A 22,606-nucleotide genomic window follows, 5' to 3' on the forward strand; every position below is an offset into this window, starting at 1 on the left:
AGAAATAGATCCATAGAATATTGGATCTATTTATATTTGTATCTATTTATATTCCAATAGAGGGAAAAACTGATGGTCCTTGAGGGGTTGGGTGAAATAGAGGAAAAGACTAATAAATACAAACTCCAGTTATAAAATAAATAAGTCTCTGGGATGTAATGTACAGCATAGGAAATATAGTCAATAATATTGTAATAACTTTGTGTGGTGACAGTTATTAGACATTGTGGTGATCATTTTGTATTGTAAATAAATGTGTAACTTCTATGTTGTACACATGAAACTGAAATAATATTTAAGTCAATTATTTTAAAAGTTAGGAAAAATAATGCAAAAGAATATCCTTTGTTATGGGTTTGCTTAGGTTTGTAAGAGCATGGTGAATTGTGTCGTAAATATAAATACTCTTAACTCATGGAGAATGAGACTGCAAAGGTGAAGATGGAACTACTATGCTTTACTCTTCAGTTCAGTTCAGTCACTCAGTAATGTCCTACTCTTTTTTGTGACCCAATGGAATGCAGCATGCCAGGCTTCCCTGTCTATCACCAACCTCCAGAGCTTGCTCAAACTCATGTCCATCGAGTTGGTGATGCCATCCAACCATCTCATCCTTTGTCATCCCCTTTTCCTCCTGCCTTCAATCTTTCCCAACATCGGGGTCTTTTCCAATGAGTCCGTTCTTCACATCAGGTGGCCAAAGTATTGGAGTTTCAGCTTCAGCATCAGTCCTTCCAGTGAATATTCAGGATTGACTTCCTTTAGGATTGACTGGTTGAATCTCCTTGCAGTACAAGAGACTCTCAAGAGCCTTCTCCAACACCACAGTTCAAAAGCATCAATTCTTCAGCGCTCAGCTTTTTTTATATTCCAACTCTCACATCCATACATGATTACCAGCAAAACCATAGCTTTGACTAGATGGACCATTGTAGGCAAAGTAATGTCTCTGCTTGTTAATATGCTGTCTAGATTGGTCATAGCTTTTCTTCCAAGGAGCAAGCATATTTTTTAATTTCATGGCTGCAGTGACCATCTGCAGTGATTTTGGAGCCCCCAAAATAAAGTCTCTCACTGTTTCCATTGTTTTCCCATCTATTTGCCGTGAAGCAATGGGACCAGATGCCATGATCTTAGTATTCCCAATGTTGAGTTTAAGCCAACTTTTTCACTCTCCTCTTTCACTTTCATCAAGAGGCTCTTTAGTTCTTCTTCACTTTCTGCCATAAGGGTGGTGTCATCTGCATATCTGAGGCTATTGATATTTCTCCTGGCAACCTTGATTCCAGCTTGTGCTTCATCCAGCCCGGCATTTTGCATGATGTACTCTGCATATAAGTTAAATAAGCTGGGTGACAATATACAGCCTTGATGTACTCCTTTCCCAATGTGGAACCAAACTGTTGTTCTGTGTCATATTCTAACTGTTGCTTCTTGACCTGCATACAGATTTCTCAGGAGGCAGGTCAGGTGGTCTCGTATTCCCATCTCTTTCAGAATTTTTCAGAGTTTGTTGTGATTCACACAGTCAAAGGCTTTGGTGTAGTTAATAAAGTAGAAATAGATGTTTTTCTGGAACTCTTTTGCTTTTTTGATGATACAATGGATGTTGGCAATGCTTTACTCTATATACCACTATTTCATAGTTTCACTGTTACCCTCATTTCACAATAAAGTTTTTGTTTCATAATTTTAATGAAATATGTTTTTCCTCTAGATTTACATTTTCCTGACTTCTATGAAGTTGAGCATGTTTTTAAATATTTATTGGTTACTTATATTTCTTCTATGTATTGCCTATTCCTAACTTTTTCCCATTTTTCCATAAGGGAGATTTTTTTCCTCTATCAATTCTCAGTAGCTTCTTGTCTATTAGTGAAGTTAAGAATTTGTTGGTCATATACATTGCAAACATTTTTCCAGGTCCATTGACTTATTTTAGTTTTTATGTGGTCAAAGCTCTAAGTATTTTCCTGAAGCTCTTGAGATGGTAAGTTAGAACTATTAGCTTTGATGTATATAAAATATTAAGTGAAATAAAGCAAGGTGCTGAGTGATATGTACAGTATAATCTTCCCTTCTCATTTAAAAAATAGAGAAAAATATATTATGTTTGCATATATTTTTATGAGTAAAGATGAAAGCATGGAAATATAAAACCCAGACTGTTAACACTGATTATCTCAGTGGTGTGAGATGGGAGGAGAAGTGATTATTAACTTCTTCTTTACACATCTCTATATTACTTGACTTGTTACAGCAAGTATGTATGGTTATTGAAAAGGAAAAAAATACTAAAGAATACTATCATTGTGCCTTCAGTATCCTCCTTGGATGAGAATGTATATCATGTAGGTCATGTACACTCTCACAGATTCCTCTTGGAAGCTCTACAAGAGGAATAATTGGTTGGATTTGCTCCCTAAATTATGGTTGGGAAAGTAGCATAGTCACAAATTTCCAGAAGTAACACACTACGCCTCCAAGACACACACACATCTTGACCTTAAAGACCCTCCTTAATGTTTGAACACCACAAAGAGAAAAACAGAAGAAATGGAAATAGATAATAGCAGATTGTGATGAAAGTGCACTTGGTGTGGTATCCCCTAGGATCAGAAGGATGCTAAAGGGAGAGGGAAGGAGTGGTGGCAATGTTTGCATTGCTTGGCACTTGTTCCACATATAAAAATAGCTAGTTATGTCTTTGCATTCTAACCAACTGTAGCATTTGTTCTGTGACTTTATATAAAATGTAGTTTCATGGGTGTGACTTAAGGATAGTACATGTCCCTAAGTTGGAAACAGAATAGCAATGTCTTCTGAGTGAATAGCCAGAGACCACAACATATAGAGGAAAAGAACTGTAGTTGCAGTTTCTCCAAATTGAAAAGGATTTAGAGTTGCCTTAGTTCAATCTACCTTCTAATCCATGAGTTCTTTGTACAAATCCAGGGCAGATGATCATGTAGTCTCCACTTAAAACATTTCCAGTTAGAGAGATTACTTTCCTTTATAAAGCAGCTAATTCTTTACAGTGATAACTATTAGAATATTGTTTAAATTGCTATATGTTTTACCTTTTGGAACATATCCATTGATTCTCCTTTATTATGAATTCCCATTAAAAATATGGAAAGATAGCTACTCCATCCCCCTGAGTTTTCTCAAAAGGCTGTACATCACCAGTCCCTCAACCTTTCCAAATGTCATAATTTCTAAATTAGTCACCATTATTCACTTTCCCTAGCTTGGAGACTATTTAATTTGTTTAAATGTAATATTCTGAAATAATCAGCCTCCATCAGGTGTATTTACCTGGGTACAATTAAGAAAATTCTCCTTGATTTGGTTATCTTACTGGTCCTTCTGGTATCACTGCAATACTAGCTTAACATTACCTTTTAAAGTTTAGTTTTTCATTCCTTCTTCTTATGAAATAATTTGCTTTTCAAACCAAGACGTAAAATTTCATAATTAAATCTGTAAAATGTCATCTGGTTGGTTTAGACTAATTCTAGGCTCTTGAACAGAGAAGGCGATGGCAACCCACTCCAGTACTCTTGCCTGGAAAATCCCATGGACAGAGGAGCCTGTAGGCTGTAGTCCATGGGGTCCCGAAGAGTCGGACACGACTGAGTGACCTCACTTTCACTTTTCCCTTTCATGCATTGGAGAAGGAAATAGCAACCCACTCCAGTGTTCTTGCCTGGAGAATCCCAGGGACGGGGGAGCCTGGTTGGGCTGCCGTCTATGGGGTCGCACAGAGTTGGACACGACTGAAGCGACTTCAGTCGCTTCAAGAGCAGCAGCAGGCTCTTGAACAGTCTGATTCTCTTTAGAATTGATATTATGCTCTAGCCCATGCCCAGAGGGAATGCCATAAGGAAAATCAAGAGAAACAAGGCAGCCAAAAGCCTGCAGGAACTGGCCTTCATTTGAGTGTATTCTTCGCTTCACTTCAGTTTACCCCCTGCCTCCCTTTCCTAACCCCCTACCCATTCATCATTCTAGCTTCCTGGCAGCTCCAGTCTCATCTCTAGTTTTATCTTCTCAGCTTTTCTGCTTCATTGCCTCCCAACCTATGACCAATTTATTGCTTGTCTTCTCTACCCTATTCTGACCTTGGAACACTTTCCTTTGAACTAAACCTAAAGACTACCTTATGTCTCAGCCCAGTCACTGCCTTTACTCTACTCCCTCCTCACTCGACCTTGGAGTGGCAGGCCTAAGAAAAATGCTATCAACCTATAGATTAATAATTCTTTACAGTTTGGGTTCATCAGCCAAAGTTACATGCATGTCTTTCAGGTTGTCACCTACAGCATTGATAAATAAGTTGAGCACAAAGACAAGGACAGAAACTCTGTATCACATTCTTTTTAGAGTTTCTGTCCTTAAGATTCTATTTATTTTTCCACTAAATTTTAACAAACCTTATTTCTTAAATCATAGAGGGCTGCACTGTCCAGTATAGTGGCCTTTAGCAACTGTATAATTTTAACTTATTCACTGTGTAAATTATGCACTGTATAAACAAATTTAAAGTTGTCTTAATTAAAACTAAGTAAAATTAAGAATCCCGTTCCCAAGTTGTAACAGCCACATTTCAAGTAATTAGCCACATGTTTCTAGAGGCTATAATACTTAACAGTGCAAATATAGAACATTTTACCACCACAGAAGTTCTATGGGATAGTGCTACTCTGGAATGTATATTTCATTATGCTCAGCATAACCTTATATCAGTATCACAAGTTCTCTTCAGTTTGCTATTGATTCATCAGTCAACTGTTTTGTTCATCTAATCATGCCTTTCTGTGCTTTTTCCAGCCCACATTTGTCTATCTTGTGTAAGATGATATTATAAGATTCTTTGCTGACATAAAGACAGACTGACTATAGGAGTAACCTCATCTACTTGGTGAGCAACTCATTTGATCAGTTATTTACTGCTTTACAACAATTCATCCCCAAGTTTAGTGGTGTAAAAATATAACCTTTTCTTATCTCTCATGTTTTCTATGGGTCATGAATTTAGGAGTGGCTTAGCTCAGGGTCTGTCATGAATTTGCAATCAGATGTTACCCATGAGTGTTATCATCTTAAGGCTTGAATGGGACTACAAAATTCACTTCCAAAGTGACTCATTACACAAGTGACAAGATGGTATTAAATGTTGTCGTTAGTTTTTCTGCATGTAGTCTCACCACAGAGCTGCTTCACTGTCTTCAAACCCTGGAAAATGGCTTCCACCATAGCAAGCAATCTGAGAGACCTAGATAGAAGCTTCAATGTCTTTTATGACCTAGCTTTATAAAGCATATGTTATCACCTCATCCATATTCTATTAGCCACAGAGGCCAGCCCTCATCAATTGTGGGAGGACACCAGATAAATTCATGTCATGAATAACAAGATGCCTGGTTCACTGAGGGGTACCTAGAAGGTTGATGTCACAAAATAGAATATGTTCAAAATAGAATATGAGCTGGTTTGTCACAGAGGCTTATCAACGTATCCCTGCTCCTGGGGACTACCTCTTGCTGCTGCTGCTGCTAAGTCACTGCAGTCGTGTCTGACTCTGTGCGACCCCACAGACGGCAGCCCAATCAGGCTCCCCCATCCCTGGGATTCTCCAGGCAAGAACACTGGAGTGGGTTGCCATTTCCTTCTCCAATGCATGAAAGTGAAAAGTGAAAGTGAAGTCGCGCAGTCGTGTCCGACTCTTTGTGACCCCATGGACTGCAGCCCACCAGGCTCCTCCATCCATGGGATTTTCCAGGCAAGAGTACTGGAGTGGGGTGCCATCACCTTCTCTGGGGGACTACCTCTTAGGAGCCATCTATACAATATTCTGTGAGAATTCCCCTAGAACCAACATCAAGTTTTCTTGCCTGGGAAATCCCATGGACAGAGGAGCCTGGTAGGCTACAATCCATAAGGTCACAAACAGATGGACACAACTTAGCGACTAAACAACAACAACAGTAGTCTCTAAAATCTATTTTTTTGTTCTGTTTTGAAAATTGGAATTTTGCCTGTTTTCAAATTTGCAACACTTCTTTCATAGTCTAAAGATCACCACAAGCATATATGCAGGTTTTTTTTTTTTTTAGTTTTTCATTTTTCTGAGCCTAGAGCTTTGTCCCTAAGTGCAACAGGTCAGTGCTCTCCATCAATTTTCTCTCTTATCCTACACTATTGTGTAGTGTATCACAATATTTTTTGTTGAAGTAATATTCTCTCAGAACGTTCTTGATTCTGTGTGTATTTGTACATGTATGTGTTGCTCTCTACAAGATAGAACCATGAACAAGAATCCCACTTCTCAAGATATAAATTAAAAAATAAAAGAACAAAAGAATAAGGAGAGAGAACCATGTATACAAGTGTTTTCTTAAAGCTTATCATTATAGAAAATGGTGTACATCAAATTGTTAACAACTAGAGGGAGGGGATTATGGTGGTAGAATGTGATGTGGTAGAGAAGGTAGAGACTGTTATCTTTTTCGGCATTCAACTTTGAGTTGTCTGACATTCCAATGCATTGATATTTTCTAATACAATATTATAAAACATTAACAATATGCTCACTATCATTATTATTTCTTTCCCTAGTGGCAGTGCTGTGATCTAGATTCAGGAAAATAGTGCCCATTTATTTCCAGTCATTAGTTTGTAGCATACTCTCATAATGATACCATTTCCGTTTTCTCTTTCTTTTTAATTTTCAGTCAAAAGGATATCCATTCTACTTAAGTAATGTATTCCTTTTTATGTAGATGTTTAAATTCTTCAACTTCAGTGTTATTTCTCTTTTCTTTCATTTTTCTCTCTTTTCAAAATGCACACTCTGCTTGTGGATTGCTAGTTGCAGCTCATTTTGTAAGTTTCAGTAATATTATGGAGATTTTCACACACACACACACACACACACACACACACACACACACATGAATATACTTCAACTTTACTATGCTCTCCATACATTATGCATTCAGGGCCAAATCCAAGTTCTGTTGGATCTGAAGCTTTTATTATTTGGGGCTCCCACTTCAAAACAGAATATAAAATTGCCAATACAGAATTACTAGTACCACTCCCAGGTCCGTAAAAGTGCAAGTGAGGTGTCTTGAAGCATAAGCCTCATTACCATCACAGTAAATGTATTCCTCTGTGCTTCTGCTGAGTGAGGCAAGCTGGCTAGCCTGAAGCTGCTGGGTTGGGAATTCCAGGACTAGAATGGCATGGCCTTCAAAGAGTGAAAAGAATGGGGGAAAAGGAAGTCCCATGGCTAACTTCAGAAATTCATCTGACTTTTGGTTTTAATTTCCCTGTTTTAGTTCTCTTTATAAAACAATTGTCTTTTTTTTAGAGTAGCATTCCAGTTTTCAATAGCGACAAGACCCATGTTCAGCCAGGATCAGATTTCCAGGGCCCCATTTTAGAAACAAGCATAGCTCAAATCATGCCGAGCTTAAGAGCATTCCACGACAAGTAACAGAAGCTTTGCAAACTATGGTCAGAAGGCACATTTCATGACCTTTAGCCCGAGAAACATCAGGTTTTTTTTTTTTTTTTTTTGCTTTGTCCTCAGAGGAGTGAAACATAGGAAAAATCCAAAGAATCAGTGGCAAGATTGTTGGGGACTATAGCAGAAATCCTACAGTTTCAAAATTGTCTCCAAAGAAAAGAAAACCTTAAGCAGGTTCTTTAGCCCGATGGTTCCCAAAGGAGGTTCCTCCTTCAGAAAGGAATCCCTCAGACTCTTAAAAGGTAGGCTGCCCCAGACGGCTCACAAGTATACTGGGAAATATTGGACCTTGAGTATTTACAATCACAAATGTACAAAGTATCTTTTCAAGAAGATTGCTATGTAAACCTTATTTGTAGGCAGCAAACTTGTCCTAACAGAAGTTTACAAGATTTACGTTTTCATACCCAAGGTGTCAAAGTAGAAGAAAAACAATAAATGGCAGACTGTTTTGTGTGCTTAAATGCTTAATAAATTTCATTTTTAAAGTGTCTATTAAGATATATATTGCCAATTATAAATGTATAAATCAAAAAAAGAAGGAAAAGGAGCCTAGACTCTTTTGGATCTGTATTTTTCATAATACACACACACTCGTCAGTGTAATTTCTCCAGCTTATGGTAGTTAGCAATTTACATGAGAAAAATGAATATGCAATTCTTTGTATACAAAGATGAAAGCAATGATATTGGAGTTTCTTTTTTTTTTTTTTTTTCTAAAATGGCATCGCTGGATGCCCAGGGGTGAGGTGTTATCAAGGGCCAAAGAGTAGAGAGATGCACACTGGCCCTCTGGAGGATCAAACCCATACCCTTGGCACCATGTCTGCAATACTCATACCAACTGAGCTAACTGGCTGTAACCTTGCCATTTAGCATCTCAGGTCAGCTAAGTACAATTGCTCACAAACACAGCCTCCTACAAGTCTCCACTGAATAAGGTTTGTTCTCGGCCAAAAAATCTCTCTGGAAGGAATAAGAATGGATTTTAATATTTTGCAAGCATTGAAAATTGCTGGATTTTTTTCCTCTGGAAGTTTCTTAAGCTTGAAATCCATGGTTTTTCCCTATGAGGTGATCTACTTGGTAATCTCTGCTCAGGCAGGTCACTTGGGCTATAGCTGGGCTCCATTTCTTTTTATAAAGCCCTTGTTATTTCTGTTAGGAGGGCTTGAAGGCTGAAAAGGGGGAAAGGGGAACTGGATAGCTCAGGGGCCTAACTAATGTCATCTGATCTCACTTACCCTGAAGCTTTTTTGAATTTGGCTCCTCTTCACACAGTCTCAAAATATGCACTGACCCTTCAACAGTCATTGACAAGTGGGTTCTGGAGTCAGACGGCCTGAATTGGAAGCCAGATTCCTCCAATTACTAGCTGTGAGGCTTTAGGAAAGTTACTCCATCTCTCTGTGCCTCAACTTCCCTGCCTATGAGACAGAGATCATTTAAAAGCTGGAAGAATTTTTGACAAAATTAAATAAGATAACATACACAAAACACTTATTCCAGAACATTCCAGAACACTTATTCCAAAACACTTATTCCAGTATATAACATATACTCAATAAATTTTAGCTATTAAAAACAACAACCAAAAGTCACAAAATGCACAGGGCTTTAAGATAACAAAATGTATTGGAGGAGAAAAGGATGGAATATATACAAGAAATTATGTATTGGCAGAGAAATGATTTCTGGGTAGAAGACAATCTGACAAGTTTCTAGACTCTGGATTGACTGGGCTTATTTTTATGCAGTTTGAGGTCAGGAAAGAAAGAGAGAAAAAAACCACTTTGGAAGGGGGAAGGGGAAGTGATGGTTGTTGGGTGAGGGGAAAAGAAACCCTGAAGGTGGAAAACAAGTGCCCTACTTCAGGATTTGTCTCAGCCTCATGCTCAGGGGCCATCTATTTGCCTTCTGGTCAGCTAGCCAGGCTGACCTTACCCAAGCTGGCCACAAAAATCCCCATAATGCCAGCTTACAAGGCAAAGTTTCCAAGGTCTTCCATGACTCCTTTTTCCTTGAAAATAATAATAACTTTAAAAAATGTGTAGATTCTCTGTCAAGTTCTGGTCAAACACCTACCTTCCCCTCCCCCCACCACGGGGGTCCCACCAGGCGATGTGGCTAATCCCTATGGAGTCATGAAGCCGCTAGCCTCCCACGGAGCCCTGCAACTAGAGAGCCCAATGATCTAGCCTGGATTCTTTTGCCTGGTCTGGACTTGTCCCCATAGACAGGCTAAAACAGTCTCTGCCATCGGGGGCTACAGGGCATTTCCCCACACCGTACAGTCAGCAAACCACGTTGTTTAAAAAAAAAAAAAGTCTCAACACTTCTTCCCTTTAGCAAAGATTCTCTTTAGATATCCTTTAAATGTTGTATTTCTTGACTCCGTGTCTTGATTTCTAAAACCTAGTTATGTATTAAAAAGTGTAACTTTCTATTAACTAGCTCACTTGCCCAGCTCTAGTTATGAAATGTTATTTTCAGATTAATATTCAGAGAGATCTAGAAGAGTTTTACCGATCATACAGGAATTTTTAAACTGTGTTAAAAAGAGCAAGAGTTTGTGCGGTGGAGTTGTCAAGATTTGAATTCTTGGAAAATATAATTTGCTTGGTTTACATCATATTTGAATTAACACGAAAATTCGATCCAGAACAACCGAATCTCTTTTGGGGGGAAGGCAGTAGTTGGTTTTCCCCGCACCCGTTCACAGAGAATTTTCTTTATTTAGCGAGACCGGGTTCCTCAGATAGACTGGCGATTACAGAACTCACTGAGGCTCGGAGGTTAAGGAATGTAAAGGGGTCAAACTCAGAAATTGAAACAGACACGAAATAAACAAAATCCACCAATATATAAAGAAAATAATAACAAAAGTGAAAGGCGTGGGTCAGAAATAGTGAGCTCCAGGTCTATGGGAAAAATTATTCCTTAAATCCTTCTAGAAGAGGTAGAATTTTTTTTTCTTTCTTTCTTTCTTTTCTTTTTTTTTTGCCTAAAAAAGAAAGAAACCGGAAACAAACCCCCTACATCACGTTCAGAGCGAGGGTGCTTCAACGTGGTCGATGAGCTAGGGGAAGTAAGCAGCTTTGGGACGTTTTCTAAAGTGTTCCTCGCAGTGCAAGAGCTTAGAATGCGGTTAGTTTTAGACACCGACTCCCTTTTCCCATAAACTCTTCAAGAGGTGTCTTACTTCTCCAAGTTAAAGCGCTTTTGTCAGATTCTTTAAAACCGTGTATTGGACCTCCTGCGCTTTCTGGGGAAACGGAGGCGAACAGCCTGAGCGCCCGGAAATGTTTTGCAAGGAAGGAGCGAATGAATGAAACCCGGCCAGAGAGCTGAAGACAGGGAAGGACGCAGGAACTTTCTCTGAGCTTTGCGAACGCGGCGAACTGCAAACTTAACACCCGGGTTAACCAAAGCTTCAGAGACTCAGACTCTTTTAACTCCCAGCACCTGTGAACAGGTGCGGTTCCGACTGAGCAGCCCGGGCCTGGTACCAACTAGCCCAGGACTAGAAGAGATGTAATCCACCTCGAGGGGACTTCGCAGCGGTCCAGTCCACGCTGCGCTGCCTTCGGCTACTGGCCTCGAAGGCCAAGCTGCGGTAGCCCTGCGGCGCACTTGATGTTCTCTACCGGCCCCGCCCGCACCGGGGACTCGCCTGGGTCGGATCCTTAACCCAGTGGTAAGTTATTTCCTTATCTCGCTTGATGGGTCTTTGCAACAAATGGAGCAATAGAATCAGAGCAGAAAGAGAAGGCAGACAACTAGAAAAGTCTCAAGTGTTTCGTGGAGAGTTGAGGGCGCAGGCTGTTTGGACTGTGGTAGGGCTGTGGGGCCCAGACTGGGAGCGGCGCGGAGCGGGACCAGTTTTCCGGGGCTGGCAGCTGCCTCGAAAAAGTTTCCTGTGGAACACCCGCCGGCGGGGGCGGCGGGCGCAGCGGCGGACTTAGGAGGGGGTGGGAGGGGGCTGCAGGGCAGGGGACGGGCGCCGGGGCCGGCTAGCAAACCGTTATAGTCCTTCAGCACCTCCCTCGGTCACTGGCCCCCTCGCCCGCCTCCCCGGCGCTCGGTTGCCCACCTGGCGACGTGACGCTGCACCAATCGCCTTCGAGCTGCTCCCCGGCCCCCCCTCCCCTTGCACCGCCCCCCTCCCCACCCTGAAAGAGGCGCACCCTGCCCCGGGCAGACGCTGCGCTCTCGCCCGCGGAGCACCCTTCTCGCTCCGTGGTCTCCGGGACGGTCGCTCGGACTCTTCTCTCGCCTTAGCCGGACTCGCTTTCCCGCCTCTCAAACTCCAGCTTCTCTCCACTCCTCGCTCTTTTCCCTCCACTTTCCCCTCCTCTTTCTCCCACGCCGCCAACCCTGATTCCCCGTTCCTTTCCCCGACCCTCTCGCTTCCCCTCTCTTCGTTGAACTTCTGTACGCTTCCACCTCGGACTCCCGCGAGGGTGCCTGACCTAGTCGCCCGCTCTGGTTCCCCTTCGAAGCCATGGCGGGACCTGGCGGTTGGAGGGACAAGGAAGTCACGGATCTAGGCCACTTGCCGGTGAGTAGAGGACGCCCGTCGACCCCCTCACCCCCCAAGGGCTGTCTTCTCCGAGTTCTGAGCATCCAGGGAGGGGACCGATGTCCCGGAGCCTGGCTTGGCCAGAACTTCCAGGAGATCGCGAGTGCGGGAGGGAACCCCCAAGAATGGGCTTTGGGGAGGGCGCCCCTCTGGGCACCCGAGTCGCTCCAAACTCACGGAAAGGCGAAGGGCCAGGCTTAGAGGGGGGTGGTGGAGAGAGGTGGCAGTGGAATGGTGCGAGCCACAAACAGCGGGACCTTTTCCCAATGTGGCCTCTGGTCTAGTGGCCCTGGGGTTCTTGTCCTAGCGGGGGCCCAAGGAGAGCGACGACGCGTGGCTTCCTGAGAGCACTCCTATGTCACCTCGCTGCCCCGTCGTTTGCTGCTGCTTTTGCCAGAAGGGATGCCCACTCTCGGCTTGACCTTTCCTTCTAGGTGACAGCGGGCCAGAAAATCAAACCGTTGCCATCTCGCTTTCTAATAGCACTTTGCAAAACCTTATTCTGCCAGGGCACTAATTACGTTTTAGTATTGCGGGAGCTAAAGAACTCGACGGCTTGGGGAAGAAGTGAATTCTTCACACCCCAATTTGTGTTTAAATGGTATTGCGCTCAAGTTGCTAATCACTTGCTAACTTTTTCTCGTGGTTTTCGTTTGTGGATTCCCCTATTCCCAAATTGCCCAGCTTTCCTCCGGAGTTGTGATTGATTGGTGAGCTATTATCACTGTCGTTATTAGTAGACTTAATTTTTTTTTAGCAGCGCCGTTTATTTCATTGGCATCTGGTTTCTGGCAGATGTTGGATCCCACCCAAATCCGTTTTTCAAGTTCCTTTTTAGACTGGCATTTCACTCGCACCCTCTTGAATGTAAAGGGTCCCTGGACTCTCTGAAAGGGAATAAGCACGCACCCATGTTGGAAAGATGGCCAAGCAACTGTATAGTTCAGGGCAGTGGCCTGCTTGCTTTGGTAAAAGCTAAATATTAACCTCGAGGTTATAGAACTATTCAAAGTATCAGTGCCTTAATTTTATACATATTTACATTTAAATATTGTCTTATTGATGATGGCAGACTCCCCTTCCCCTCAAACACTGGGCATTCTCCAAGCCTCACCTATACAATTTGACACTAAAACAATGTGGAGGAGGAGATAATGCACATGGGTAACATTTTAGCAAATTGTTCTCAGCCTGTTTTAAAGGAAGCCTCAATATAACCATGTGGAATTACAGATAATCAACATTGTGGTTATTGATGCAGCTTCATAAAATAAACTCACAGAATTTTAAAAAGTATTCTCCCACTTGGTGTATACATGAGATTTCTGGAATATGGAGGCCTCAATTGGTGGTTTCCTTTCTGAACAGCACTTTCATATTCTGACTAGATTTGCTCCCAAGTGTAAAACCAACGAATAAAATGTTAGTTACCCTCCTCCAACATCATCTGTGTATTGTGGGGGAAAGCGGGAAAAAAAAAAAAAGCAAACTAGGGGAAATAAGGAAACCACACATAGATAGGCAAGCTGAAATAAACTCTTTTGAAAACTGACTAAAGGCAAGAATGGGAAAGACTTCCTGGAAATGACAGAGCAAGGAATCCCAAAAGCAAGGAGGAAAAGGAGAAGGGGTTTGATTGCCACAAAAAAATGGGGGAAAATGGCTCAGACTAACTGACCCAGTCATGGCCTGGGAAATAAGAACTTGGTGAGAGCCAAGATAATAAAGGGAAAGGCTGCAGTTTAGTGAAATATTAGTTTTCTGGGTGTTGGTGGAGGGGAGAAAGATGAGGGTAGTTTTTAATGCAGGCGCAGGAAGAAGATACAAAACCTCAGGGCGCTGATGTTTGGCTCATTTTACAGACTTTACGAAAATCTTATTAAGTCCTCAGCTTCTAACAGTTTCTAAATTTCTATTATATAGGAGCCATTTTATATCATGGAGATCTTCACCATATGAGCAAATTATGCCTAAGTCTCCCTTTGAATATCCATCTAGGTCTAAACCCTAAGAAATCAAGTGGAAGAAGAGCACCCCTTTTAGAATTTCTTTTTTTTTTTAACATAAAATTTTTAGAGATGTGAAAAGTTCACTGTTGCTTTGGTCACTGAGGTATAGATTAGTGATTTCTTTGCATTTGGTGAAGAAATAAGAGTAAATAAAGAGGTCAAGAGATATCTAAGTTACCTGTTTGGAAATTTGCATTTTGGTGCAAAATAGACATGATAAAGCAAGCAAAGAAACCTGCGTATACTGAGATCCCTTGTGATAATTATCCTCAATAGGATGTATATGAGATAAAAAAAAGCTGGCATTTGTCAACACTAAATATACCAACATGGCAAAAGCCAGATAATGAGAGGGGATTCAGACGTTAGAGTTTCATACTGAGCAAAAAAGAATAATGCAGAGTATAGAATATTTAAATACAGGTGTAGTTTAAAATTGATATTTTATGTCCGTTTCAGGGTTGGCCAGCTAAATGACCACAAGACAAGGACCTTTGAGAGAAGTCAGGCTGGCTGTGAAAATTGTGATTTAAAGAAAGTGGTAGAAGGTTATTTGACACTTTTGCTATTAGATATTTTTTAAAACCTAAAATAGTAAGCAACAATGAAAGCTGTGTAAACAGGGAGAGAGGAGGGGAACTGTACATTTTTTGCATAATTCCCTAAAGTTTAAGACATAAAATGAGAGAGTGAACATAATAATCAGAGAACGAGAGGTGGGTAAACTACATTGTCTTTGTTAATTAATAGGTTTCTATCATTTTTCCATTTTCACTAACTATTGAATAAATATTTCCTACAGGTGAAAAACAGAGAAGAAAATACAGAGATTTGTGGTTTGTGCTTCCTTTTTTGAAAAAAGAATTGCAAAAGCCTTATGTTTTATATATATAAAACATTATATGTAGGTGTGTGTTCGTGTGTGTGTATGTATATATATATATATATATATATATATTTGTAATCTGTGTGTGTTTCACATTGCCTGCCAACAGCAATACCTGGGGATATATATATATATATATATGTATATGTATATGTATACATATATATAAAGTTTTTTCCTTAGTGTACATATGTCACTCCATCCTTGGAACTGGAAACTATTTCTTCATCTCCAAATCTGGCATGTCTTTTACTATGATAGTCCCTTTGCCTTCTGTGCCCAATATGGTAATGACATTCCTCACGACTGTGGCCTTGGTATTTGACACTGCCATGTGTAGTCCTAATCTATATTGGGGTCAGGATTAGACAGGCCTGGAGGACAGTAGTGGCAGAGGTGATCTGAAATAGTACATGATCCAAAAAACCATATTTGAATTACATTAGGTTTATATTTAAATATAAACTGCCAGCTCTCCCAGTCTTCCACCACCCTGGGTGGAAGACCAAGACTACCTTCCACACTCAGTCATGAGAACCTTTCACTCTCTCAAATCCCTTAGCCTCCTCTTTGGAATCAGTTTTACCTTCTAGTCCACAAGGATTGAAATATTCAGCACATCCTCCATTAGGTATTCTAGAGCATCGCCTCAACACAGCGTTGTACTTTAGCCAGTTTTCTCAGTCCCCTGCCCCAGTATCTAGAGCAGTAGGTTTTATGTTAGTGCACCAGAACAGTTCTCAAGAATGAGCTTGGAGCCCATCCACAGAAATGCTGTTTTCATATTTCCATGGTTGGGAATCTGTATTTTAAACAAGAATCCCCAGATGAGTCTCATGTTGGGAGAGTCTGTGCCGTCCACAGTTTGAGACACACTGGTCTAGAGGAAGAGATTGTCCTTTTTAAATTTCCACGTGAATTGTGAAGCCCACTCGTCCAAATATCTCTGAAACTTACTGACACTTATTTTGTTATATCTGCCATCTTCAGTTTCTCTATCCATAAACTATTTTCTTAAAGTCACTATTTCTAGTATTTGAAACAAAAGAACAATAGCCTATGCTATTCCTTCTAGGTACTTGCAATCTCTTTTCTTTCTTTAGCTAACTACTAGAATATGTTCTGTGTTTTTCTTTTACTGCCCTAAATCTGAAATGCATTGCTGCCTATGTTGACCATTTATCATCTCCCCTTTGTTCTTAATTTCTGCTGTATTTGGCTCTGTAGATCTGGCTCTGTGTCTCTCCCATGACCAGCAAACACTGCCTCCTAGTGGTTCTTTTTCTTCCTGTTACCCTTAACCCCAGCCCTTAATACAAGTACCCATCAATGTGATCATTTTCTTACCTCTTCTTGAATTCAGAAGACAGAAATATCTCCCTAAAATTCTAGATTTCAGGGGGCAAACAGACTAGGACTTTTAAATTGCAGGAGTTTTTTAGACACGTAGAAAAATATAACAGAGTATAGAATATTTGCCCAACATTTTACGATTCAAAATGTTTTAAAAATTAGACTTTCAGTACTATCTTTTGAGGAAAACTTTCACAAATTAAGGCTTCTTGTTAACTATTATTTTAGCCAAATGGAACACCAAAGTATGTACTGAACCACCAAATATTCTCTAAATTAATGTAACAGTCATAAATATAAAGGTCTTTCCTCTTCTGTTTTTCTTATCTGTAAATAGCAGGGCAGAGGAGAGGACCAAGTAATCATAAAGACCCTGCTAGTGAGAATCCTTCAATTTCACAGTCACCAAAAAAAAAAAAAAGTTGACTTCTCAGTACTTCCTCCCTTGGGAGCCTAGAATAAACTTTCTCTGACTATAATTCAGTGGAAAATTTGATATAAGAAATTGTGTAATGTTATCCTAGTCATTAGCATAGACCCCTCCTCTTTTTGCTCAGTTTGACATTTAGTTTTGAAAGATTAATGTGGAGACAGAAACAAAAAATCTTGTATAAAACTAATGAAAAAATACTCTTAGAGTGAATGAATACTAGAGTTAGCTTCCATTAAGAACAGAAGAAAAAGTTTTTAAAACCTTCTTTAAGTATAAGCATGAGGAGAATGAATTTAAGATGTTTCAGTCATTTGTGATCAGGAAGAAATTTCTAAACAATATGAATATAGATAAAATAAGGCCGCCAAGAATTGCACAGGCATTTTATTCTCCCGTTTGTTTCCTTAGTGTCTTTTTTTGAGTAAATAGATACTTGAGTTCAAGTATGAGTATAGTACTTACATTATTGAGGGCTAGAAAAGGAATTAAAGAAATTAAAGACTGTGTTCAAAGATTTGGAAATAAACATGTTCAGATAATGCAGTGATTCTCTGATATATGGTATCTTTTCTTTTTTTTTTAAGCTAAAATGCAGCCTCAACTATACAAAGAATGGTTTACCAATAAGAACCAGCTAATATAGTTGATTCTTTTGACCAATGACTAGAGACTATTTCTCCAGAATTAATATTGTCTCATATAAATTCCACAAAGATCTCCTTTAAACGAATATGTTAAATTGATAAGCTCTTCAAGCCGAACCTTAGGAAATTCTTTGTTGGCTTTTTCCCATAATTTTTTCAATGAATTATAACAATAATGATATGGTTATTATCAAAACCCACTATACTTCTGTTTTTACTTTTATTATATTCTCAAAATTATAGTTTAAAAAACTGTTTTCATTTTCATTGGGAGTGTTTCTTAGAACTGTTTTCCTACAATGATATTGTGCATATTGTGGCACTGATTTTAATGAGAATTTTAAGAAAGTAGCCTACTAGCAATTGTCATATCAGTGCATTGGAAGCATCTGGATTTTCAAATGTCAGAATCTGATTTTTTTTCCCAAAGAATTTTAGAGCTAGGAAGTCACCTAACACAGCACCTTTATTTTATATATGTTAAAACTGAGTCCCAGAGAAAGTAACTTACACAAAATCATATAGTTAATTAAAGGCAGAACTGGGGCTAAACTTTCAGTCTCCTGACTCTGTCCAGGTGAATATTTGTTGATTAAAGTAATCCCAGAGCTGTGTCATTTTCCTATGACAGTTTTGCTAGATTACACAAATATCACACCAGTTTAAAGGAGTCTATAATTTCAGTCATATACATTGCATTTGCTCAATAGTTTTTCTGTTTAGCTCATATTTGTCACAATGATAAAAACATTTTCAAACAAGGTTACATGAAGTTTGTGTATATAAAATGTGCTTTCTATAAGGCGTGTGAATTTCCAAGAATTTGCCAATGCTCCAGTTACTTTGTGTGTAAACTGGTATCTACTCATGTCTCATAATGTTTTGCCAAAATAGCATAATAAGCTGCTAGGATAAGAGTTTAAGTAGTGATAAAGTTCAAGAAACCATGTTTTGTGGTGAACAGGAAATTAATATCAATATTTTAAGATAAGAAAATAATGTTTAAGGATGAATGTGGAAACCTCAGAAAACTGTTGATAAACATGTTGTATTTTGTCTTCTATGATGTCACATTTAAGGTTAAGACACAGACTGTATCAACAGTGAATTTGTGCCATGAAAACATATTCAGCTGATGTAAAGATTAACTTAAAAACAAACAAAAGCAACTCTGTCTTTTTTTTAAATGATACTCTTTTATTGCCATGATCTTGCTTTGTTATTCATATTTAGAAGCAATGTTCTTCTTAAGAAGTGTGTGTTTGTGTGTTTGTGTGTGTGTGTTAGTTGCCCAGTCATGTCCGTCTCTTTGCAACCCCATGGATTATAGCCTGATAGGCTCCTATGTCCACAGGCAAAAATACTGGAGTGGGTTGCCATTTCCTTCTCCAAGGGATCTTCCCAACCCAGGGGTCCAACCCAGGTCTCCTGCATTGCAGATAGATTCTTTACTGACTGAGTCACCTGGGAAATTCCTATTATATAAATAATTTAGACTTTATAGCCAATATCTACTTATCGTTATATATCTACTCAATATTACCATTACTGTACGGTACACTTTCTGCCTTTCTGGTTAGCACTAAAAAGATGGATATGAAAAGAGTTTGTCATTGCAAGTAAATAAATTTCTTTCTACTTCTAATAGTATTTCTAATTAAATTATGAATATGCCTCACCTAGACATGATTGTACCAATTTCACAGTTTTATGATAATCAATTGTACAACTATTTAATGTTCACACAATTGCTTTTTTTAAAAAAATAGTACACTCAGTCCAGGGAGATTGTGATATCTTTATTCTTTTGGTAAATAAAACTTAGGTTCTTCCCATGGAAATTCTAAGGGAACAAGGCAGACTGAAAATAGCATTCTATACAGTTTAATGCTCAGCTGTTTTTCCAAGAAAATTCAGAAGTTTTATTGAACATTTTTGCAGGATCCAACTGGAATATTCTCACTGGATAAAACCATTGGCCTTGGTACTTATGGCAGAATCTATTTGGTAAGTGGAGTTACATTATGTTTTCATTCTGCATTTTCTAATGACAACAATGATTGCAAGTCAAAACCCTACACTGCAAATCAAATAATGCCAAAGCATATTTCACTTTGAGAGAACAATCAAATTAAGATAGCTCAGTGACAACTGTGAGAATTATTATGAAAGAAATGGATTAGAAAGCTATATTGAACCAACCAACAAAACCTAAGATCTAAACATTATTAGCAGAAAGTTAATAAAATTGCCAAAGGAAAAGGCAACTAATCCAAATAATATGTACTCAAATAAAAATATCACTTATTTTATATTGTATATCCATACCATTCTGGTTACTTGCATTCAACTTTTAAGCTGAATGTTGCAAAAGTTTCCATAGCATTCTATATCATCCTGTGTACATGAATATGCATATGTATGTGATAGTTTACCAAATAATCTAACAAGAAAATCTATGCATGTTCAATGATTTTTATATACCACAAAGTATATGACAGACACTGTGATAGACTTTGGAGATAAACTGGTGAACAAAGCAGATAGTTCCTGCTCTTCTAGAGTTTATGGACTAGAAACGTATAAGTGATTAAATGTGTGTATGTGTGTGTCTGGGAGGGTTGGAGGAGGCAAATATATAAAAGTAAACACATAAATAATTATATAATTGCAATTGTAATATATCTCTGTAAGAAAATTCCTAGTGATATAAAAGTAAAGAAGAAGGGGGCTTATTTTAGACTGAAGGGTCAGCCTCCCTGGGGAAATCACTGGTAAACTGACAGCAGGAGAACAAATATGAGATAAGCAAGCAAAGGTATGATTGTAGAGGATGATGCTGATTCATTTGAGGTAGAGCAGGAGCAGTGTAAAGGGTTCTGTTGGAGATAACGGTGCTTTAGTGGCCCTATCATTTATCAGGTGCCCTTCCCTGACTCTCTAATATGGTGAATAGACATTTTCTCAATCCTGTATAATGATATGTACAAATGGAGGATTCATCTTCCCTAGGCATATCCCTCAAATACCAAATCACTATCCCTGGACTGATCCTTACTATCAGCTGACCACAGGTCCTCTCCCTATGGGTTGTGTAGAAGTATCTTGAAATGGGTCCAGTGGAAGGGGCTTCCTTCTAATTCAGACAAAGGTGCCCTCTGCTTGCCAAGCATTGTACCCTTAGGGCTGCATCTACCCAGGAGTTTCTTTTTAAAATTCATCTACCCAGGTAGGGTGGGGAGATCTTTAAAATTTGTACAAAGGTACCTATAGCAGAGACACTGAGTAGTAGAAATAGAATTGTGGAAGAGTCCTAAAAGTAGAAAGAAACTTGGTAAGTATAAGGAACAGAGAATGTCAATATTCATGATAAAAGTTTTCTTAAGTCATTTTGACCTAACCTATTAACAGAAACAATAAGCTTTAGACAGTGATGTGATACAGATGCAAATGTATTGTTTATGTTACCCCGGTTGCATCCAGACTGAATAATTAGTTAACAATTGTGTGATCTAAGCAAATTTTGCCACCTTGTGCATAGATTCCTAAACCTTATGCATACAAGTTTCTCTTCTTTATGGTACATTTGTCATATCCATGGCTCTACACATGTTTTAATTCCTCAGGGGTGTGTATTTAAGTGTGTGTGTATTTGGGTACTTTCTTTCATTTGAAGGTATATAGCTCTCTTCACCATCAGATATTAGGAATAAAACCCTGTTTTATAAGGCAAAAAGCAAAGGTAAGGCTACAGAAAGATGGGTTTTCATCAGCAGTCATCAGAATTGTGATGCCATAAGAAGAAGAAAAGTCAAGAGGGTAAAAGGTGAGTTGTGCATAATAATTCTTTCTGTTAAACTAGCTTATTGAGGTATGGTTTACACTTGGACAAATTCATCCTTGTAAGTGTACAATTTCATGAGTTTGGACAAATATGTCAAATCATGTAACTACTACCATAATCAAGATTTTTCAATATCCATCTTAAATTACACAGTATACCTTCAAGTAATATTCTACCACTTCACTGTGTGGTATCCCAGCTTGTATACTGTGCTCATGGTTGTTAAACATTTTGTTCTTATATATGATATAAACCCATAGTACTACTACTCTGTTCCCTCTACTCAATACTACTACTTTTTATTTAGTCAGTTGTCTTTTAGAGTAATTTAAAAGGAAGAAAAATTATATTTATACTCATTTGAGCTATTTCTGGTATCATCATTTATTTGGTTAAATCCAAGTTTCTGTGTATGATATCCTTAAGCCTGAAGAACTTCCTCTAACATTTCTTATAGTGCAGGGCTTCTGGTAATTAAGTCTCTGCCTTTGTGTGAAAAGTCTCTCCGTTTTCAAAAGATATTTACATTGGATATAGAATTTGGGGTTGACAGTTACTGTTTTTCCTTTCAGCACTTTAATAATAATACTCTATTGTCTTCTGGTTTGCATGGTTTCTGAAGTCTGCTGTCATTCTTATCTTTGTTCCTTTGTGTTTTTCTTCTGGCTGCCTTTAAAATTTTTCTTCTTTGTTTTTCAGCGGTTTAAATATGAAACGTATAGGGCGTTTGTTTTATTTTTGTTTTGTGTGCACATGCATATCCTGCTGTGTGTGTATTTTGTGGGGTATTTGCCACCTCAGGGGACTCTGAGTTTCTGGGATATGAGCTTTAGTTTTTCCTTGTGCTCTGTGCTTCAAAGATACTCACTCAGTGCTCTCGTGCCTCCCCCAGAGGTATGTATATTGCTCATCCCTTCTTACTAGGGTCAGGAATATCCCCTGGAGAAGGGAATAGCAACCCACTCCAATATTCATGCCTGGAAAATCCCATGGATTTGCAAGCTACTGTCCATGGGGTCGCAAAATATCAGACATGACTGAACGACTAAGCACCTAGTAGGGCAGGAAAGAGTTCTCTGTTTTCCTGATTCAACCCCTGTCTTAGGCAGATCCTGTGCCTCTAGGTCATGAGAGTGGGACCTTCTTACTTAACCTGCCCTTCTATTACTAGTAAGACACCTCTAAATGGCTTGGATCCAGGAATGATTCCTGTGCTTCCCCCAGAAGTAGAGGACTGAATATGTTTTTACATTTCCCCCAGCTATATCAGGTCTTCATCTGTACCCTGGAAGGAACAGCATTTGGTGCCCTTCCCCTA

At 39.2% G+C, this 22,606-nt stretch overlaps 1 protein-coding gene across 3 annotated transcripts in view; it reads left to right on the forward strand.

Moving 5' to 3' along the window:
* The first annotated feature begins 11,736 nt into the window (after window positions 1-11,736).
* NRK (Nik related kinase) overlaps window positions 11,737-22,606 on the forward strand; it is a 148,682-nt gene continuing 137,812 nt past the window's right edge. For 2 of the 3 annotated variants that reach the window (XM_024988310.2, XM_059883569.1), the window contains exons 1-2: window positions 11,737-12,098; window positions 19,386-19,451. In XM_024988310.2, the coding sequence (XP_024844078.1) occupies window positions 12,042-12,098; window positions 19,386-19,451 (123 nt within the window). In that variant the 5' untranslated portion in view covers window positions 11,737-12,041. The remainder of the gene's footprint in view (window positions 12,099-19,385; window positions 19,452-22,606) is intronic. The other variant, NM_001191165.2, reaches the window with a different exon arrangement.

The sequence above is a fragment of the Bos taurus genome, chromosome X (assembly GCF_002263795.3).
Source record: "Bos taurus isolate L1 Dominette 01449 registration number 42190680 breed Hereford chromosome X, ARS-UCD2.0, whole genome shotgun sequence".
NCBI classification, from domain to species: domain Eukaryota; kingdom Metazoa; phylum Chordata; class Mammalia; order Artiodactyla; family Bovidae; genus Bos; species Bos taurus.